The sequence below is a fragment of the Mytilus californianus genome, unplaced genomic scaffold, assembly GCF_021869535.1.
Source record: "Mytilus californianus isolate M0D057914Y unplaced genomic scaffold, xbMytCali1.0.p SCAF_5, whole genome shotgun sequence".
In the NCBI taxonomy this organism is placed as follows: domain Eukaryota; kingdom Metazoa; phylum Mollusca; class Bivalvia; order Mytilida; family Mytilidae; genus Mytilus; species Mytilus californianus.
Window position 1 is genome coordinate 116,509,445 of NW_026262701.1, and position 15,745 is coordinate 116,525,189.

The 15,745-nt window shown below is 32.9% G+C and overlaps 1 protein-coding gene across 2 annotated transcripts in view; it reads left to right on the forward strand.

The window, feature by feature from the left end:
- The window catches only part of LOC127700739 (uncharacterized), a 52,870-nt gene that overhangs the window by 15,969 nt on the left and 21,156 nt on the right, over positions 1–15,745 (forward strand). Inside the window, exons 1-2 of one of the 2 annotated variants that reach the window (XM_052204385.1) lie at positions 8,790–8,871; positions 13,810–14,034. In XM_052204385.1, coding sequence (XP_052060345.1) covers positions 13,823–14,034 — 212 coding nt within the window. In that variant the 5' untranslated portion in view covers positions 8,790–8,871; positions 13,810–13,822. Of the gene's footprint in view, positions 1–8,789; positions 8,872–13,809; positions 14,035–15,745 lie in introns of those variants that run through there. The other variant, XM_052204384.1, reaches the window with a different exon arrangement.

Genomic DNA, 15,745 nt, shown 5'->3' on the forward strand with positions numbered 1-15,745 from the left:
GCACTTTGTAAATACAGCTGTTTCTCAAACCACGCCTCTTTTGGGGAGATATATAATATTCATAGATATGTTAATTTGTTAATGTACTGGTTCCCATTTATGATCTCTGTGTTTCATCTCATAGAGACATCACTTGGGAATGTAACCAGTATAGAAAAACATGGTAGCGCCTAAATTTTAATTCTTAGGAGGTCCAAATATGAAGGTAAGGGTAGTATAGAATTTTAGTATAAGTTTAAACTCTTAGAAGTTCAGGGCATATAAATGTTGAAAATATGCCGCACAGCCCTATATTTTGACCTTTGAATAAAATAGTAGTGCATATAAACTTTCCGTTCTGGGATATAATTTTTCACGAAACTTCATAGTAAAAGTGTCACAGTTTTAGCCGCAAAGGGAGTTCCTATGGGAAATTGCATTGTCCATATTTACAGAAATGCAACCTATATAGGGTTAAAAAATAGAACATACAGAATTTCACAAAATCTGGTTTATCTCAGAGATTTTAAAGAATTTAACTCAAATATGAAGTTTTATAAAATTTTCATGAAGATTGAGAAAATCCTGAGCCTTAACTATGATGACTCAGCATAAATTCACAGTTTACAGTATGCATGGTTTACTTAAAGCCCTGAATTCAAAATAAATCCATAATATATGCCTATTTGTGATTTAAATTGTTTAGAAGTGTTTATATTTACTCTTCGCAGTCATTGCAACTCATTAATCCTTCCTAAATAATTTTGTTGGGTTATTTTTGTCCTGTCGATAACCCAAAAGTAAGCCGTAACACCTAAATGTGTTTTTTTTGTGACCGCGGCATTAAAAAGTACAAGCTAGAATTACAAAAAGACCTCAATAAAACTTGCAATAGTGTGTTCTATCCTAAATATATACTAAATACTCCACATTGCTAGAAACAAGGAAAATATTTAGGAAATGTGAGGCCCCAGGGGGCAAAAAACAGGAAAAAAATGCCTACCCTGGGTCATAAAACAGATAATTTAACTTGTAAATGCTATGATTTTATTATTTTCAAGGTCTTTTGTAAACAAAACAATAACTGTGCTGGAAAGTTATGCAAAAATAAGATGTAAGCAGTCATTTCTATCAAACTTTTAGTGAATTTATGCACCAGACTGATATCTTCTTAAATACAATTTTGCAAATATGGCTTTGTTTAGACACTTCTAGTTCATACATTAACTAACTTATGTTAGTTATATGGTTAGAGATGATACTGTTGTGACAAGAATTCTTAACTGACCATTTGAGACAGAAATTGTGAACTTTCATTGACAAATAGGCATACAGTAAGATGTGGACTGGAGACACAGGCAGGATTGGATACTTTGTATAATCTTGAATGTTGGAATGATTAACTACTAAACAATACATTTATAGTATTCTAAAATGCTTACAATTTGTTATCAGAATAGTTTCAAACATGTTTTAGACATTTCATGTCAGAAAACATGCACATAGGGTAAGCTGGCAATGGTTAAAGTCTTGTTTTCAAATTCTTTAAAAAACTGAAACAGGGGTAGGGGTATAAAATTTACTGTAAAAGGAAACTTAGAGTATATGCAGTGATTTCCTTAAGGCTATAATTCTGATAAATAAGTATTGTTGTGAGAAAAAGTGTTTTTAGAAGGTTTTCTATTTGAATAAATGTTTGTATAGGTTGCACTTTGTAAATACAGCTGTTTCTCAAACCACGCCTCTTTTGGGGAGATATATAATATTCATAGATATGTTAATTTGTTAATGTACTGGTTCCCATTTATGATCTCTGTGTTTCATCTCATAGAGACATCACTTGGGAATGTAACCAGTATAGAAAAACATGGTAGCGCCTAAATTTTAATTCTTAGGAGGTCCAAATATGAAGGTAAGGGTAGTATAGAATTTTAGTATAAGTTTAAACTCTTAGAAGTTCAGGGCATATAAATGTTGAAAATATGCCGCACAGCCCTATATTTTGACCTTTGAATAAAATAGTAGTGCATATAAACTTTCCGTTCTGGGATATAATTTTTCACGAAACTTCATAGTAAAAGTGTCACAGTTTTAGCCGCAAAGGGAGTTCCTATGGGAAATTGCATTGTCCATATTTACAGAAATGCAACCTATATAGGGTTAAAAAATAGAACATACAGAATTTCACAAAATCTGGTTTATCTCAGAGATTTTAAAGAATTTAACTCAAATATGAAGTTTTATAAAATTTTCATGAAGATTGAGAAAATCCTGAGCCTTAACTATGATGACTCAGCATAAATTCACAGTTTACAGTATGCATGGTTTACTTAAAGCCCTGAATTCAAAATAAATCCATAATATATGCCTATTTGTGATTTAAATTGTTTAGAAGTGTTTATATTTACTCTTCGCAGTCATTGCAACTCATTAATCCTTCCTAAATAATTTTGTTGGGTTATTTTTGTCCTGTCGATAACCCAAAAGTAAGCCGTAACACCTAAATGTGTTTTTTTTGTGACCGCGGCATTAAAAAGTACAAGCTAGAATTACAAAAAGACCTCAATAAAACTTGCAATAGTGTGTTCTATCCTAAATATATACTAAATACTCCACATTGCTAGAAACAAGGAAAATATTTAGGAAATGTGAGGCCCCAGGGGGCAAAAAACAGGAAAAAAATGCCTACCCTGGGTCATAAAACAGATAATTTAACTTGTAAATGCTATGATTTTATTATTTTCAAGGTCTTTTGTAAACAAAACAATAACTGTGCTGGAAAGTTATGCAAAAATAAGATGTAAGCAGTCATTTCTATCAAACTTTTAGTGAATTTATGCACCAGACTGATATCTTCTTAAATACAATTTTGCAAATATGGCTTTGTTTAGACACTTCTAGTTCATACATTAACTAACTTATGTTAGTTATATGGTTAGAGATGATACTGTTGTGACAAGAATTCTTAACTGACCATTTGAGACAGAAATTGTGAACTTTCATTGACAAATAGGCATACAGTAAGATGTGGACTGGAGACACAGGCAGGATTGGATACTTTGTATAATCTTGAATGTTGGAATGATTAACTACTAAACAATACATTTATAGTATTCTAAAATGCTTACAATTTGTTATCAGAATAGTTTCAAACATGTTTTAGACATTTCATGTCAGAAAACATGCACATAGGGTAAGCTGGCAATGGTTAAAGTCTTGTTTTCAAATTCTTTAAAAAACTGAAACAGGGGTAGGGGTATAAAATTTACTGTAAAAGGAAACTTAGAGTATATGCAGTGATTTCCTTAAGGCTATAATTCTGATAAATAAGTATTGTTGTGAGAAAAAGTGTTTTTAGAAGGTTTTCTATTTGAATAAATGTTTGTATAGGTTGCACTTTGTAAATACAGCTGTTTCTCAAACCACGCCTCTTTTGGGGAGATATATAATATTCATAGATATGTTAATTTGTTAATGTACTGGTTCCCATTTATGATCTCTGTGTTTCATCTCATAGAGACATCACTTGGGAATGTAACCAGTATAGAAAAACATGGTAGCGCCTAAATTTTAATTCTTAGGAGGTCCAAATATGAAGGTAAGGGTAGTATAGAATTTTAGTATAAGTTTAAACTCTTAGAAGTTCAGGGCATATAAATGTTGAAAATATGCCGCACAGCCCTATATTTTGACCTTTGAATAAAATAGTAGTGCATATAAACTTTCCGTTCTGGGATATAATTTTTCACGAAACTTCATAGTAAAAGTGTCACAGTTTTAGCCGCAAAGGGAGTTCCTATGGGAAATTGCATTGTCCATATTTACAGAAATGCAACCTATATAGGGTTAAAAAATAGAACATACAGAATTTCACAAAATCTGGTTTATCTCAGAGATTTTAAAGAATTTAACTCAAATATGAAGTTTTATAAAATTTTCATGAAGATTGAGAAAATCCTGAGCCTTAACTATGATGACTCAGCATAAATTCACAGTTTACAGTATGCATGGTTTACTTAAAGCCCTGAATTCAAAATAAATCCATAATATATGCCTATTTGTGATTTAAATTGTTTAGAAGTGTTTATATTTACTCTTCGCAGTCATTGCAACTCATTAATCCTTCCTAAATAATTTTGTTGGGTTATTTTTGTCCTGTCGATAACCCAAAAGTAAGCCGTAACACCTAAATGTGTTTTTTTTGTGACCGCGGCATTAAAAAGTACAAGCTAGAATTACAAAAAGACCTCAATAAAACTTGCAATAGTGTGTTCTATCCTAAATATATACTAAATACTCCACATTGCTAGAAACAAGGAAAATATTTAGGAAATGTGAGGCCCCAGGGGGCAAAAAACAGGAAAAAAATGCCTACCCTGGGTCATAAAACAGATAATTTAACTTGTAAATGCTATGATTTTATTATTTTCAAGGTCTTTTGTAAACAAAACAATAACTGTGCTGGAAAGTTATGCAAAAATAAGATGTAAGCAGTCATTTCTATCAAACTTTTAGTGAATTTATGCACCAGACTGATATCTTCTTAAATACAATTTTGCAAATATGGCTTTGTTTAGACACTTCTAGTTCATACATTAACTAACTTATGTTAGTTATATGGTTAGAGATGATACTGTTGTGACAAGAATTCTTAACTGACCATTTGAGACAGAAATTGTGAACTTTCATTGACAAATAGGCATACAGTAAGATGTGGACTGGAGACACAGGCAGGATTGGATACTTTGTATAATCTTGAATGTTGGAATGATTAACTACTAAACAATACATTTATAGTATTCTAAAATGCTTACAATTTGTTATCAGAATAGTTTCAAACATGTTTTAGACATTTCATGTCAGAAAACATGCACATAGGGTAAGCTGGCAATGGTTAAAGTCTTGTTTTCAAATTCTTTAAAAAACTGAAACAGGGGTAGGGGTATAAAATTTACTGTAAAAGGAAACTTAGAGTATATGCAGTGATTTCCTTAAGGCTATAATTCTGATAAATAAGTATTGTTGTGAGAAAAAGTGTTTTTAGAAGGTTTTCTATTTGAATAAATGTTTGTATAGGTTGCACTTTGTAAATACAGCTGTTTCTCAAACCACGCCTCTTTTGGGGAGATATATAATATTCATAGATATGTTAATTTGTTAATGTACTGGTTCCCATTTATGATCTCTGTGTTTCATCTCATAGAGACATCACTTGGGAATGTAACCAGTATAGAAAAACATGGTAGCGCCTAAATTTTAATTCTTAGGAGGTCCAAATATGAAGGTAAGGGTAGTATAGAATTTTAGTATAAGTTTAAACTCTTAGAAGTTCAGGGCATATAAATGTTGAAAATATGCCGCACAGCCCTATATTTTGACCTTTGAATAAAATAGTAGTGCATATAAACTTTCCGTTCTGGGATATAATTTTTCACGAAACTTCATAGTAAAAGTGTCACAGTTTTAGCCGCAAAGGGAGTTCCTATGGGAAATTGCATTGTCCATATTTACAGAAATGCAACCTATATAGGGTTAAAAAATAGAACATACAGAATTTCACAAAATCTGGTTTATCTCAGAGATTTTAAAGAATTTAACTCAAATATGAAGTTTTATAAAATTTTCATGAAGATTGAGAAAATCCTGAGCCTTAACTATGATGACTCAGCATAAATTCACAGTTTACAGTATGCATGGTTTACTTAAAGCCCTGAATTCAAAATAAATCCATAATATATGCCTATTTGTGATTTAAATTGTTTAGAAGTGTTTATATTTACTCTTCGCAGTCATTGCAACTCATTAATCCTTCCTAAATAATTTTGTTGGGTTATTTTTGTCCTGTCGATAACCCAAAAGTAAGCCGTAACACCTAAATGTGTTTTTTTTGTGACCGCGGCATTAAAAAGTACAAGCTAGAATTACAAAAAGACCTCAATAAAACTTGCAATAGTGTGTTCTATCCTAAATATATACTAAATACTCCACATTGCTAGAAACAAGGAAAATATTTAGGAAATGTGAGGCCCCAGGGGGCAAAAAACAGGAAAAAAATGCCTACCCTGGGTCATAAAACAGATAATTTAACTTGTAAATGCTATGATTTTATTATTTTCAAGGTCTTTTGTAAACAAAACAATAACTGTGCTGGAAAGTTATGCAAAAATAAGATGTAAGCAGTCATTTCTATCAAACTTTTAGTGAATTTATGCACCAGACTGATATCTTCTTAAATACAATTTTGCAAATATGGCTTTGTTTAGACACTTCTAGTTAATACATTAACTAACTTATGTTAGTTATATGGTTAGAGATGATACTGTTGTGACAAGAATTCTTAACTGACCATTTGAGACAGAAATTGTGAACTTTCATTGACAAATAGGCATACAGTAAGATGTGGACTGGAGACACAGGCAGGATTGGATACTTTGTATAATCTTGAATGTTGGAATGATTAACTACTAAACAATACATTTATAGTATTCTAAAATGCTTACAATTTGTTATCAGAATAGTTTCAAACATGTTTTAGACATTTCATGTCAGAAAACATGCACATAGGGTAAGCTGGCAATGGTTAAAGTCTTGTTTTCAAATTCTTTAAAAAACTGAAACAGGGGTAGGGGTATAAAATTTACTGTAAAAGGAAACTTAGAGTATATGCAGTGATTTCCTTAAGGCTATAATTCTGATAAATAAGTATTGTTGTGAGAAAAAGTGTTTTTAGAAGGTTTTCTATTTGAATAAATGTTTGTATAGGTTGCACTTTGTAAATACAGCTGTTTCTCAAACCACGCCTCTTTTGGGGAGATATATAATATTCATAGATATGTTAATTTGTTAATGTACTGGTTCCCATTTATGATCTCTGTGTTTCATCTCATAGAGACATCACTTGGGAATGTAACCAGTATAGAAAAACATGGTAGCGCCTAAATTTTAATTCTTAGGAGGTCCAAATATGAAGGTAAGGGTAGTATAGAATTTTAGTATAAGTTTAAACTCTTAGAAGTTCAGGGCATATAAATGTTGAAAATATGCCGCACAGCCCTATATTTTGACCTTTGAATAAAATAGTAGTGCATATAAACTTTCCGTTCTGGGATATAATTTTTCACGAAACTTCATAGTAAAAGTGTCACAGTTTTAGCCGCAAAGGGAGTTCCTATGGGAAATTGCATTGTCCATATTTACAGAAATGCAACCTGTAAGCGGCGGGTGGGAGGGTAAATATTTTTTTCAACAATAAATTTCAAAAATCCCGAAACAAAGAAATATATATGAGCGTCCTGTATCCAGGTAACATGCTAACCAACCAAAATAAAGAATACTCGGAATAATTTCTTCCGAGTAATAGGTAAACAGTGATCCACGTGGTAATTATCAATTTTTTAAAACTCAAAAATTTCACAGTGAATAAATGGAAAATATAATTTTGGTATTGATTTGTCACTTAATTAAATCTCTCGATTGAAGTTGGACCAGTACCGAATAACCTTGCATATCACATTTCGAAGAGTAAGTAATAAGCTTATTTCTAGGATTAAAAACGAAATTCAAGTAAAGCAAAGCGTTTTATGATCGAACAATGTGGTGATGGTATGACGTAAATACTACACGGAAGTCTTTAAGAATGAAATTATAAATTCAACTACAATTTAAGCCGTACGCTCCACAGAGAGTCATGCATATAGTAAATAACCATGTCACTACCACAGCTCAGCTTAAGACCTCCCCCGAACATTTGAAGGTCCACACTATGTATTGGTTACCCAAACTACACAAAGACCCGTAAAATATCGTTTCATCTCGGCCTCTATTAAGTGTTCTACTACTAATCTTTCGGTGCTTTTAACGAGTTCCTTAACTACTATGACATGAAGAACTTATCATTAATTTTTGTAATAAACATACGAAAATAGTGGAATTAACCATTTTTGGAGTGTACAAAATTCTTCTTTGGATGTTTTAGATAAATTACGTGCTTTTGATTGTCCTTTTGATTCGGTTGACAGTTTTGACTTTTCCACTCTTTATACTACACTTCCACATAATCTTATCAAACAAAAGTTTTCCTATCTAATTAAATGGTTGTTTGATATATCTGATTGCAAATTTATTTGCTGCAACTCACATAATGCCTTTTTCTCAAATGAGAAAGGTAAATATGATAGATATACTTACTGGAGGTGTGATGAGATGATTAAAGCCCTACATTTTTTCCTTGACAACATTAATGTACGTTTCGGCAATAAAGTGTATCGTCAGGTTGTAATTATTCCTATGGGCACCAATTGCACCCTTTTAATAGCAGACTTGTTCCTATACTGTTATGAATCACAGTTTATGGCCAAACTCAGTAAAGAACCGTCTATATTCCATTTAATTGATAAATTCAACAACACTTACCGTTATTTTGATGATATTTTTCGTTAAATAATCAAGAATTCTCTTAATATACTGCTGAAAATTACCCAGAGTAACTTACTTTAAATAAATCAAATATTAACAGCATTAACTGTCCTTTCCTAGATTTAGATATTTCAGTATTACACCAGAAACTCTACACAAAAATTTACGACAGAAGGGATGATTTTTCTTTCCCTATTGTAAATTTTCCTTTTTTGGACGGTGATATTCCTTTGGCACCGTCTTACTGTGTTTAGATATCACCACTCGTTCGCTATGCCTGTGTCTGTAGTGACGTTTTGGATTTCAATGAACGTAATCTATGTATTGCTAGTAAATTATTAAGTCAGGGATTTCGTTACCACAAATTATTTAAAACCTTTACTAATTTTTTCCATAGATACAAAGATTTGATTTGCAAGTTTGGCTGTACCTGTAGAAAACTTATTTCAAACGGAATAGCACATCCTAAATTTTACGGTAATGTTGTTAAACTTATCAATCCTTTACATAAATCTATCCTGAAAGGTTACCTATTCAACAATGTTATTAAATCTTTGAATATTGTTTTTATCGGTATTAATATTGATTTTGTTATCAGTAAGTTAAAACCATACTAAATATTACACATATGTACTTTCACGGTACTACAATCTGTCGATACCTAGATTTTGGCATTGCACAAGGTCATGTTTTTCTGACTGCTAATGACGTCTTTACACTAAATCCATTGGATGTAAGATATGTACTGATTGATATTTTAGTCTTGGATACATAATTTTTATTATTAGTTGTTATTGGCTTTGAACTAGCCGTCAGTAACTGTGAGTACTCTCAGATCTGTACTGAGTGTCTTTTTTGTTGTTAGGGATGAGGGATGGATATATACCCTTCCACGTCCTGTCTGTGTTTTTGTTTGATGTTTTTCTTTGTATCGATCTGATGAGTTAAGCCTTTTTCAACTGATTTTTATAGTTTGTTCTTATGTTGTACTGTTACACCACTGTCCCAGGTTAGGGGAGGATTGAGCGTAAATTGTTTTGTTATAAATAAGGCCGTTAGTTTTCTCAATTGATTTGTTTCATATTTTTCATATCGGGGCCTTTTATAGCCGACTATACGGTATGAGCTTTTCTCATTGTTGAAGGTCGTACGGTTGCCTATAATTGCTTACATCCACTTCATTTGAACTTTGGTGGATGGTTGTCTCATTGGCAATCATACCACATCTCCTTATTTTTGTATTGTATTATTCCTGTGACCAAAAGCTGGTTAGCAATTATTTCCAGATTAGCCAACAAATGTAAAAGGCAATCACGGTTGGTGAGATTTGTCCGAGAGAGAATGTTCTGTGCTGGTGATTTGGTCCTGATCAGTGCTGATGGGTCCAGATTCTATCCTGGTGGGTTTGTTTATATTGTACCAGAACGACAGTACACAACCATCTTGTTGCTTATTTTTTCACTGATACTTTAACCATATATTGCAACGTTTTTTTTTATTGCAAAAGTCGTGCATATACTCAAAACGAAATTATCCTGATAATGTGCTGGTGATGAGAAGAGAAAACATGTCCTGTTTTTTGCACCTATTATCCTGGTTCGGTGCTCTTTGATTTTGAGATAAAAGTGGGAAATATTTCAAGATTATTGATGGAGAAAATGTAAGTAATGGATAGAAAAGACACCCGCCATAAATTTGATGGCTGCATTATATCCGATGAAAAAAAATAAGTCTGTTTTGTACATTTTCAATTTTGTAATAAAAAAAAAATGCGCATATAATTAGCAGATGCATGATTACCACAAAAAAACCGTGCAAAATACCATATGCCTCTGCCTTGTGGTCATAAAATATTGAAGAAGCATCCACCTAATAAAAAAAATCATCCTTTAAATCAATTTGTCTATGACTGAAAGTTCAACATGTGAAAGGCTATTTCATTTATTAAAATGGTACGCTTCAAAGAAAGATAATGACTAAACATGTGAATTTTATGTCATATTTTAGGGGGGAGGGGGGTGAAAAGTTTTACCCTATACTAAATTTTAGACAATAAATTAGAAGCAGCATCAGTATCCTTGATATCTTTTTTCTGGTAAAAAGGCTAACTTTGTTATATACCCTAGATCTTTTTTTTGAAAAAATGAATTGCAACATCACGATTCCGCGCGTAAGCAGTTTAAGTCGTCCGCAGTTTTGTAACATAAGATTGTTTGATGGAAAAGTGAGGCCGTATTCAAATACTAGTATATACATCACTTATCTTCTGCTTCAGTTGCTAAATATTAACAGGTACATTTTTAAACTCATCTAATGCAAATGGCTATGTTAGCTATTGTTATAATTTAGCACCAGTCGTCATCAGCTTTACCTAAAAAATAACTTTTTTTCTGGAACTACTCAGCTGAAATATTCAGATGATTCCTTATTGTAGTAATTGTCCATGAAAAACGATGTGTACCCATTTTAAGCATTTTTCTTCAGAAAATATAGTTGATATATACCAGAAACTGTAAAGAGCAAAATGAGATTTATAAATACTTCACATAGCTTTGAATTCTATGCGACTGTCATACAAGTGAGAGGTTTAGCTAGCTATAAAACCAGTTTTAATCCACCATTTTCTACATAAGCAAAGCCTGTTCCAAGTCAGTAATAAGACAGTTGTTTTTAATTCGTTTGATGTGTTTGAGCTTTTGATTTTGCCATTTGATAAGGGACTTTCCGATTTGAATTTTACTTAGAGTTCTCTATTTTTGATAACTTATTTTACTTTTTTGGTAAGAGCTAATGACAATGCATGACGAAATCGTCAGTTGGATCCTGATTGAGTCAATACCTTTGAAAAGCTATATTATCCTTAAAGTTTTTCCTGTGTTTTTGGCTATGTAATCTTGAAAATTATAAAAGATTGAAAGATGAACTTTGACCAGCACAGATTACACGTGTGGCTTACTACACTTGAAGACGCCGAAGAGATTACCATCGACACAACAGCCTTCGCAAACTAAGTAACTGAGCACTGGATTTAAGAAAACAACCGCCAGAAAATGAAGCATTTGAGCAACGAGGGACCACGCACCAACAATAACTTAGAAGTTTGGCACAGCAAACTAAAGAGGCACATCAACCATGTGCACCCAAGAAATCTACGTCTTACGAAAAATTCTCAACTAAACTCAAGCCAACACAGAACCCAACCAGATATAAGTATCAGATGGGGAAACTCAACGTCCCACATCCAAGAAATATCTAAACATAAACAACAGACTGTCGAGACCGAGGAACGAATTTTTCAAGCTGAACTTGCCGCCTAGTGCTTCGCCACATGGAAATTCAACAGTAGTCATCTTTAATATTAAATCTTGGAGAAACATGAACATTCCATTACAGCATGTGTTGACCTAATGGGAAATAAAGATCAATACATTTTTTTAATAATTACATTACATAGAAGTTTCATACAATTCCGTAAATCTATGTTGTGTTTTGTATGCAGTAACTGTTGTTTGGTCGTTTTTATACGACCGCAAAAAAATTTTGCGGTTATAATGACGTTGGCGTCGTCGTCGTCCGAAGACACATTGGTTATCGCACTCTAACTTTAGTTTAAGTGAATGGATCTCTATGAAATTTTGCCATAAGGTTCAATACTATAAAAGGAAGGTTGGGATTGATTTTGGGGGTTATGGTACCAACACTTAAGGAATAAGGGGCCAAAAAAAAGGCCAAAAATAAGCATTTTTGTAACTTCTAGACATAACTTGTGTGTTAGTGTATGGATCTCTCTGACATTGTACCACAAGGTTCCATATCACAAAGGGAGTGCTGGGATTGATTTTGGGGGTAATTGCCTCAAAATTTTAGGAATTAAGGGGCAAAAAAGGGAAAAAAAACAAGCATTTTTCTAGTTTCATGACAATAACTTGTGTGTAAGTGTATGGATCTTTCTGAAATTGTACTTCAAGGTTCCATATCACAAAGGAAGACTGGGATTGAGTTTGGGGGTAATTGCCCAAAACGTTTAGGAATAAGGGGCAAAAAAAGGACCAAAAATAAGCATTTTTCTAGTTTCCAGACAATAACTTGTGTTCAAGTGTATGGATCTCTCTGAAATTGTACTGCAAGGTACCATACCACAAAGGAAGACTGGGATTGATTTTGGGGGTAATTGCCTCAAAATTTTATGAATAAGGGGCCAAAAAGGTGCAAAAAACAAGCATTTTATTCTAGTTTCAGGACAATAACTTGTGTGTAAGTGTATGGATCTTTATGAAATTGTACTACAAGGTTCCATATCTCAAAGGGAAAGCTGGGTTTGAGTTTGGGGGTAATTTCCTTAAACGTTTAGGAATTTGGGGCCAAAAAGGGGCCAAAAAACAAGCATTTTTCTAGTTTCCAGACCATTACTTGTGTTCAAGTGTATGGATCTCTCTGAAATTGTACTGCAAGGTACCATACCACAAAGGGAAGGCTGGCATTGAGTTCGTGGTGATGAATCATAAGGGGGTTCAACAAATTTGGGGGGGATTTTTTTTTCCTTTTTTTTCTTTACAATTTTCCATTTTAAATTGGTTATTTCTGATTTATATATAAAAGCAAATAATACTGATATGGTTTGAATAGGTAAATTAAACAGTTTTAAGTTCTTAGACCACATTCATTCTGTGTCAGAAACCTATGCTGTGTCAAATATTTAATCACAATCCAAATTCAGTGCTGTATCAAGCTTGAATGTTGTGTCCATACTTGCCCCAACTGTTCAGGGTTCGACCTCTGCGGTCGTATCAAGCTGCGCCCAGCGGAGCATTTTATTGTTTTTTACCATGCGGCATTGTTAGTTGTTTTTCGACTTATGAGTTTGAATGTCCCTTGGGTATCTTTCGCCTCTTTTTTGATTAACTAATGCATCCAAAAGTTATATGTTATTCCCATATAAAATTCAACATCTGTGACCACGTTCTTTCCGTGACAACGTTAAAACAATAAACAGGAAAAAAAAACCCAACGGTTTGAATTTCCTCGTAGTATGATGGTTATATCATACAAACGTAATTATAAGAATTTAAGGCTTCTTTTTGTAAAGTTATAGGGTTTGAAAAAGCGTTGAACGTTTCATACTAAATATGTTTTGGTTAACGCTTTTACATCCAAATAGAATTATTAATAGAAGCTTTCGACTCTCAAATAAAAGTTTCTTCGAAGCTGCTACTAGTATTTCTGCATGTCAGTAACTGCTAGTATAGTCCTTTGTTAATGTATGTATATCATTGTCATTTTGCTTAGTCTCTTCTGTTACCTATTCGAACATCGGACTCGGACTTCTTTTGAACTGCTTTTGTTTTATAGGACCACGTTATAATAGTTTATATTGTCAAATGTTATACTAGTATTCTATTTATATATGTGTTGTAGAGAATCTGATAGTATGACGACCAGGGGGGCAGAAGAGAGAAAACGTCAGAAAAACAATCCAATACCTAAATACTCGGAACCAAATCAGGGTAATGAGCTCACAGAGGATGGAAATAGTTCAACAAATTCACAGTCGCCATCAAAAGACAGAACTAGAGACAAAAGGGGTTCTTGGGAAGGAACGGTTTTACAAGCATCAGAAGTATTTACCTTAAAAGTGTCCCTGTAAGTATAATTTGTAGAAATATTGTTTATTCAGATATTTGACAAGTTAAATTTTATTTTACATTTAAGTGTAAATTTTCATAAAAACTATTTGTCATAATTTAGGTTACAATGTAGGATCTTAATAGGTTGCAAGTTAGAATGTCGTTTTAATTCTCGGATCCTTCATGAAATTGTAAAGCTGATGAACAATAAACCTTTTTGGAAAATGGCACAAGTTAATTCGTTTTCAACTAACCATTAAAAAGTTAGAGAATACTGTGGTGGATCCAGGGGGGTTCCGGGTGTTGGAACCCCCCTTTTTTGACGATCAATGCTTTTGAAAGGAAGCATATGGTTGGAACCCCCTTTATCCTGGGTTGGAATCCCCTTTTAAAAATGGCTGGATCCGCCCCTGGAATAATGAAAAGTGTGTACCACCGGTACATGGTAAAATGGATCAAATTGAATGCTTGTGAGGAAGTTTTCGTTCTGTTAATTCCAGGTCTCAACACACAAATTAATCAATACAATACATCATAAAAGAGGGACGAAAGATACCAGAGGGACAGTCAAACTCATAGATAACGTGTGCTCTCGTTAATTAGGAACTATATCAATATTTTAACTCTTGATTGAATTATTTTACAAAGGGATATTTTAATCCGTTGCCCAAATGTCAACACTAGAATATTCCTTGTTAAAACTTTAAAGTAGAAAGTATGCTTATATAGCTTGCTGTTCGGTGTGAGCCAGGGCTCCGTGTTGAAGGCCGTACTTTGACCTATACTTATTTATTTTTTACGCATTGTGACTTGGATGGATAGTTGTCTCATTGGCACTCATACCACATCTTATTTATATTAGACTACGATTTAGATTCAATTCAATATCAATTTTAAAAAATGCAATAAGTGTGGGTTATCATTAGACCTTATTGTATATAGGATACCAACATTGATTATTTAAAATATAATGTGACATACTAACTTTGTGGGTTAATTCAAATCCTTCTTTAAAAAAAAAAATCAAAAACTACCATAATATCGAAATTTCGAAATTTTGTCATTAATATTTGACAACATGTATAAACAACAGCCTTACCACAACGGACATCTTGTTGCATGACAAAAATGTTCGATGGTTGAAGAATTGTATGTATCCAAGAACAGATGCAATAACGGAGTTATTTCATGAATAGAGCCAATATTTCTTCTAGGGTATAACTCGAAGACGGTTTACCTAGGAAACGTTTTCAATTATCAGAAAAATCAGATATGGGTTTTGAGTTGTAGATCTTTCCACTAATACGAAAGAGTCAAGTGTATGAATTTTCTACTAAGTTTCTTTCATTTTAACTGCACCTTCCTACGACATATTCATTGATAATCGCGTGATTGGGCATTGTGGATCAAACGTATTAATCATGTCCAAAACATCTGAAGTAGAAAAAGAACAAACATAAAATACAGCGAAAAAAAAACCCATTTCATAACAGTTTGTAAATACCCAGCTCACGGTAAAGTATAGTTCACACAATGCAAACCTATATTTGTTCCGAAATAATTATGTGATCGTGAATGGTGAAAAACTGTCTATTACAGAATATATATATATATTCTGGAGTGATAACATAAGGCATTTCTCTAATTTTGTCGTGCATTTTCATTTTCTGATCATGAATAAGTTTTAATGTGAGACTCTCTATTTTAAACCACGGAATTGCCAACCG